The sequence below is a fragment of the Marmota flaviventris genome, chromosome 10, assembly GCF_047511675.1.
Source record: "Marmota flaviventris isolate mMarFla1 chromosome 10, mMarFla1.hap1, whole genome shotgun sequence".
In the NCBI taxonomy this organism is placed as follows: domain Eukaryota; kingdom Metazoa; phylum Chordata; class Mammalia; order Rodentia; family Sciuridae; genus Marmota; species Marmota flaviventris.
Window position 1 is genome coordinate 1,470,130 of NC_092507.1, and position 6,705 is coordinate 1,476,834.

At 58.8% G+C, this 6,705-nt stretch overlaps 1 protein-coding gene across 1 annotated transcript; it reads left to right on the forward strand.

Moving 5' to 3' along the window:
- Positions 1 to 5,361: 5,361 nt before the first annotated feature.
- Positions 5,362 to 6,495, forward strand: Actrt2 (actin related protein T2). Its single transcript, XM_027923676.2, has one exon. It carries the CDS (start codon positions 5,362 to 5,364, stop codon positions 6,493 to 6,495), a length of 1,134 nt encoding a protein of 377 aa, XP_027779477.2.
- Positions 6,496 to 6,705: the final 210 nt, after the last annotated feature.

Genomic DNA, 6,705 nt, shown 5'->3' on the forward strand with positions numbered 1-6,705 from the left:
GATGTTGGATGGATGATAGATAGATGGACAGATGGATAGGATGGATGAATATATGACTGCATGGATGGATAGATGGGTGGATGATGTGTGGGTGATGGGTGCATGATGGGTGGATGGTGGATGGATGATGGGTGGATGGTGGGTGGATGGTAGGTGGATGGTGGGTGGATAATAAGTGGATGATGGGTGAATGGTGGATGGATAGATGTTGGATGGATGATAGGAAGATGGACAGATGGATAGGATGGATGAATATATGACTGGATGGATGGATGGATAGATAGGTGGATGATGTGTGGGTGATGGGTGAATGATGGGTAGATGGATGGATGGATATATGCCTGGGTGGATGGATGGATAGATGAGTGGATAAATGGATGGATAGATGGGTGTGTGGAGGGATAGATGGGTGGGTGGGTGGATAGATGATTGGGTGGTGAATGGATAGATGGGTGGATGGGTAGATGAATGGATGGATGCTTATATGGCTGGGTGAATGGATGGATAGATGGGTGGATGGGTGGATAAATAGATGGGTGGATGGGTGAATGGGTGGATGGATAGGTGGATGAATGGATGGATAGATGGGTGGGTGGATAGATGGGTGACTGGATGAATGAATGGATGGATAGATGGGTGGCTGGATGGATAGATGGGTGGATGGGTGGATGGATAGATGGGTGGGTGGATAGGTGGATGGGTGGATGGATAGATGGGTGGGTGGATAGGTGGATGGGTGGATGGATAGATGGGTGGGTGGATAGATGGGTGACTAGATGGATGGATGGATGGATGACTCGATGAGTGAATGAATGGATGATAGAAAGATGAATCTGAATGAGTAGATGAATGAATGGGTGATCAGGTGAGTGAATGGGCAGGTAGATGGGTGGGCAGGTAGATGACTAGATGGGTGAGTAGGTGAGTGGATGGGTGGGTGGATGGGCATATGGGTGTGGGAATACAAATTCCATTTTAGAGATTCAAGGGCTAAGCTGCTAAGGAACCTGTTCCAGAGCTTGGGTTCCTGGTGTGTGTGTGTGTGTGTGTGTGTGTGTGTGTGTGTGTGTGTGACTGAGGCAGAGAGGTACAAGAGCTGCTACCATCCCAGGGCAAGTACTTGAGTCCCCATGATCCCCATTCAGCCTTACACCCCATTCTCTCTCTGGCAAGGACAGTGCACATCCGCCATCTGAGTGGTCTCCGGTCCTGCAGGCTGCTGACAGCTGGGCCAGCCCTCAGCAAGAGGACCCAGCTGCGGAGTGTTGGCCGGCACTAATGAGCCCAGTCTGATGGCCACTAATTGAGGTTTTGGATACCAGTGACAAAATTAGAGATGAAGGGACAGACAGGCCTGGCCCAGGACTTTGGGGCCCCAGCACTCCAAGCCAGGCCAGTGTCCAGCTGACCCAGAGATACCCATTCCCAAGTCTGAACGCCTGGCAACTTCTCTAGGGGCCTGCGTCCCTGTCTGCCTCAGGAGAGAGCTTCTTCTGGGCTCCGCACTGGTGTAGAGGCTGGCTGGCAAGGATGGTCCTCCAGAAGGGCCAGGAGTGTGCCCTTCCTGCTGGAGAGGACGGAGTGACCGCTGTTCACCTGTGAACTTGTTGAAATGATTTATGAGGCTTGGGGGCTGGGCCAGGCAGAGGAGAGGACCCTGGCTTGACAGCAAGCACACCTCCTGTGACTTCTCCCTGGGACCACGCGTCTGCCCAGCTTCAGGTGTTTCTGTGGACTGAGCTGCGCACCCTTGAAGTGACAGGGAGGGTCTTAGCTTCACTGAGATGCGCGTGGCCCTCTGGGCTGTCGGAGAGCCAGGAGTTCCTGAGATGGAGCTCCCGGTCTCACAGGGAGGACTTGGCAGAGGGCTGAGGGGGCTCCCGGCACCTGAGGACCGTGGTGGGCTTTCCTCCCAGGAAAGGGAGCTGGAAACTGGCACACGTCGCCCAGGCGTGGCTTATAGACCCACTCGATTTTCCCGATGTCCGTGTAACATCTACCCCAGGGAACGTCCTGCTTCTTTAGCCTCTGATGGGCCGTGGACAGTCTGAAGGCCCAATCAGACACTTGGCATCAGGACAGGCTCTGGGCTCGGCCTTGCTCTGCAGGCTCTGGGCTCCACGGCAAACCCAGAAATGCCACTCAGGAGCCAGCCTCATCCCGTTGTCCCAGGCTCCTGCTTGGTGCCTTAGGAAGGTCACAACTGGTGGCTCACTGCTTCCCCAAGTAGAGGAAAGAAGTGGCGGCTGCCCCTGGGCCCCCTCTGCCAGCACTCGATGTCCCAGTGGCCACCCCCAGGTTGTCAGGACAGAGGTGGGTAGAGCAGGGCAAAGGCCAGCACCTCTCCTGGCTCAACGAGAAGACCCAGGGAGAAAGGAGCAGAGCACTCAGGCAGGTTCACTCAGGCCACAGGCCACTGTCCTGACGGTGGCCTTGTTTTTCCCAAGTCCATTCCAGGGAGGGGCTTGTCTTCCTGAAAGCAGGGTCAGCAGGGGTCAGGAAGGAGCCAAGAGCAGCCGGCAACAGGCGGAGATGCCCCAGACCTAACAGGGCTGGGCCGAGAGCCAGGCTTAGGGCAGTCTTAGGAGACCTGCACCTGGGTAAGGTGCTACTGGCCCCTGGGACACTGTTAGGGTGTTGTCACAGCAACAGGTACCTTATGGGGGAAAAGGCGGTCCAGGCTTTGGGGTACCTCACGGGAAAAAGCCCAGGCTTTGGGGTACCTCATGGGGAAAAGGTGGTCCAGACTTTGGGGTACCTCATGGGGAAAAGGCGGTCCAGGCTTTGGGGTACCTCATGGGGAAAAGGCGGTCCAGGCTTTGGGGTACCTCATGGGGAAAAGGCGGTCCAGGCTTTGGGGTACCTCATGGGGGAAAAGGCGGTCCAGGCTTTGAAACCTAAGCTCTCTCTCTGTCACTGCCACAGATGCCCAAAGCTCCAGCAGGCCCAGGGCCACAGGGCCACGCCATGTGCCCTGACCCAAGTGCCCTCTGCACCCGGCACTGAGCTATCTCTGCCCACTGTGGACCACGTTAGGGTTGAAGCTAGAGACCTCAGGGGCATCTCTCCTGACTCAGCCTGGAGCATTGGGCAGCCAGGGGAGAAGTCTGGCGATGCCTGAGAGTGGTGCCCATGTACCCCTGGTGACGGGAGCCGGCTGGAACCCCACCACCCAGCAGAACGCTCCACTCCTCTCCCCACGGCAGCCTGCTGGGGACACACACTCCCCAAAATGCTGGACGCCCATCAGGGTAGTGGATGCTGCACATGGGCTGAGCAGAGCCAGGGTTGCCACGGCCACGGGGCTTGCCAAGGCCACGGCCCCTCTGCCAGGCACAGAGCAGAGAGGCCCAAGCTGGGCAGGGAATGCTGTCCTGAACAGGCCCATAGCCCCCAGGTCAGCGTGGTGTCCATCCAGAGCCACGTCCAAACACAGTAGGGCGTGCTAACTGGGGTGGCCCCTGCCCTCAGCAAAACTCTTGTCTGACGGTTCCAGGGGCTGGCAGGTGGACCACACTGGCCAGTTACCCACCTGTCAGGACTCCAGGCCTTTTATGGACATTGGGGATGGGCCTACTCTGGCCACCCATCTTCCAGGACTATCACTCTCTGCCTCTGGTCTCCGTCGTAGCATTGCAGGTGGGGACACCCCAGGGTACTCCTGCAGGGCTGCTCTTGTGACCAGGGCTGAGCCAGAGGCTAGACAGATGTTTGGGAGCAACTTGGCCTCATAGCCCAGTTGTTTGAGAAAAAGCTCCAATAATGACCAAGTATTATGAATTTTCCAGGGCTTAGTGGTGCCCACAAAGCCACATGTCAAAGCCACACATCTTTAGCATACGTCCATATGGCCAGTCCCTAGCATATGTCCACAGCACCTCTACACAACACGTGACACTAGGCGTCTACACCACATGTCTACACCACGTCTCTGGCGTTTGCCTTCTTAATGTCTGCTAGTGGTGCAGTGGGGTCAGCAGATCCCAGAGAGACCTGCAGCTCTGGGAGCCCAGGGGCTGGAGGGACATGGAGGAACTCTCCAGTGGGGAAGGAGCTGGCCTAGAAGGGGACTGTGGACACACTAGGAGGGGAAATGCCAGAGTAGCCTGTTTTCCCCAAGGCCACTCCACCCAGGGAGCTAGGATGGCTGTGCCCTGGTCCTTCTCTCCCACTTCCTTCCCAGGGAACACCATGCCAGAGCCCAGGGCCCAGTGCCCAGGGTGTGCTGTGGGCCCTCCAAGAGGCCAGAGTCAGTGCCCTCAGCCTGGCCCCAGAGCCACCTTCCTGCCTTGATCTCAGGCCTCATCCCCGAGTGCCTGGCCTTCCCTGGACATTTCCCTCAGTAGGCTTGGCCTGAGTGAGCAATGGACCCTTGACACACAGCTGCCCCAGGGCCCCAGGTCTTCTAGGTCCATGGGGCTCCCAGTGCTGTGTGCCACTGGACATTGCTCTCTGCTGGCACCTTGGATTTGGCAGAGAGGAACACAGGGCCCTGACCTTAGTCAGAGCAGCGACATGTGTACGTGGTCAGGTTCAGTAGGCTGGGAGGATTTGCTTGGTGTCTTTCCTGGGGGACAGAGAGCAAGAGCCAAAGGGAGGGAGGGAGGGGACTTCCCTGAAGGAGTCTGCATTTAAAAAGGATGTTCTGGGGCACAGTGGCCACACGCACAATCCCAGCCCCTCAGGAGGCTGAGGCAGGAGAATCACAAGTTTGAGACCAGTGTGGACAACTAGCAAGACAGTCTCAGAAAATAAAATAAAAAGATCCTGGGAGGCAGCTCAGTGGAAGAATGCCCCTGGGTTCAGTCCCCAGTAACAAAGATAAAGGAAAGAAAAACAGGGAGGGAGGGGTGGAGGGAGGGAGGGAGGGAGGGAAGGCAGGAGGAGAGGAGGAGCTGCCAGGCTGCACACTGCTCAGGGTGGGAGGAGGGAGCTCCCACACTGAGTCCTTCGCTGGCTTGGAGGTGAGGCCTCAGCTGTGGGTCGGTGGGCTTATGGACCCTGCCCAGGCCCCCCCCCCCCCGCCCTCCTCCCTTGGTGTCTCCCCTGCAGCAGGCCGGGGCCCAGAGCCCCGCCCCCGGGCTCTGACGCTGTGTGGACAATGGTTGCCTTGGCTGGATTGTTACCTACGCACAGGTTCCTGGAAAGGCCCTGGCAGGCGGGGCCACTTGGTGGGAAAGTAGGCGCAGTGGAGGATGGAGGTCCCCCAGGCTCTGTGGGTGACCTGCTAGCCCGGCTGGGAGGTGCCCCCAGGAAGAGTGGGATCCCGCGAACTTCCTTCTGGAAAGCCTGCTGTGACTCAAAGAGGCCCCCAGGGTTCTGTCTTTATTTTGGTGACGCCCAGAGGAGAATGCTGCAGACATGTTTAACCCACACCTATTAGAGTCTCCAGCTGTTATTTTCGACAATGGATCTGGGCTCTGCAAAGCAGGGCTGTCGGGGGAGATCGGGCCCCGCCACGTCATCAGCTCCATCGTGGGGCACCCCAAATTCAAGACGCCCAATCCGGGAGCCAATCAGAAGAAGTACTTTGTAGGGGAGGAAGCCCTGTGCAAGCACGAGACCCTGAACCTGCGCTCTCCCATCGAGCGGGGCCTGGTCACGGGCTGGGACGACATGGAGAAGCTCTGGAGGCACCTCTTCGAGTGGGAGCTGGGTGTGAAGCCCAGTGACCAGCCCGTGCTCTTGACGGAGCCCTCCCTGAACCCCAGGGAGAATCGGGAGAAGATGGCCGAGGTGATGTTCGAGAGCTTCAGCGTGCCCGCCTTCTACCTGTCCGACCAGGCTGTGTTGGCGCTCTACGCCTCGGCCTGCGTCACGGGCCTCGTGGTGGACAGCGGGGATGGGGTCACCTGCACCGTGCCCATCTTTGAGGGCTACTCCCTGCCCCACGCGGTCACCAAGCTCTACGTAGCCGGCAGGGACGTCACGGAGCTCCTCACCCGGCTCCTCCTGGCCAGCGGGCGGACCTTCCCGTGCCTGCTCGACAAGGCCCTGGTGGGCGACATCAAGGAGAAGCTGTGCTACGTGGCCCTGGACCCTGAGAAGGAGCTCTGCCGGCGGCCCGAGGAGGTCCTGAGAGAGTACAAGCTGCCCGACGGCAATGTCATCTACATCGGGGACCAGCTGTACCAGGCACCTGAGGCCTTGTTCTCCCCCAAGCAACTGGGCACCCAAAACCCGGGGCTGGCGAAGATGGCATCCAGCAGCATCGCCAAGTGTGACGGGGACATCCAGAAGACGCTCTTTGGGGAGATCGTGCTGTCGGGAGGCACCACGCTCTTCCGGGGGCTGGACGACCGGCTTCTGCGGGAGCTGGAGCAACTGGCCCCCCAAGGCACCCCCATCAAGATCACGGCTCCCCCCGACCGCTGGTTCTCCACCTGGATCGGCGCCTCCATCGTCACTTCCCTGAGCAGCTTCAAGCAGATGTGGGTCACCTCCGCCGACTTCAAGGAGTTTGGGACATCCATGGTCCAGAGAAGATGCTTCTGAAGGAAGGGCCTTGCGCCCGGGGCGGCCGGTGGCACTGGCTGGGCCCTCCTGGGAGGAGCTGACCTGCCGCTGGAGCAGGGTGTCCAATAAACGACAGAAGGTGGAGTGTTCGCCTGTGTGAGTGTCTCGCTCCTTCTCAGCAGCGACAGAGTCCCTTCCGACCTGGGCAGCGGGGCTGTCAAGGGGGTCTGTCCACATCCCCTCCCTGCC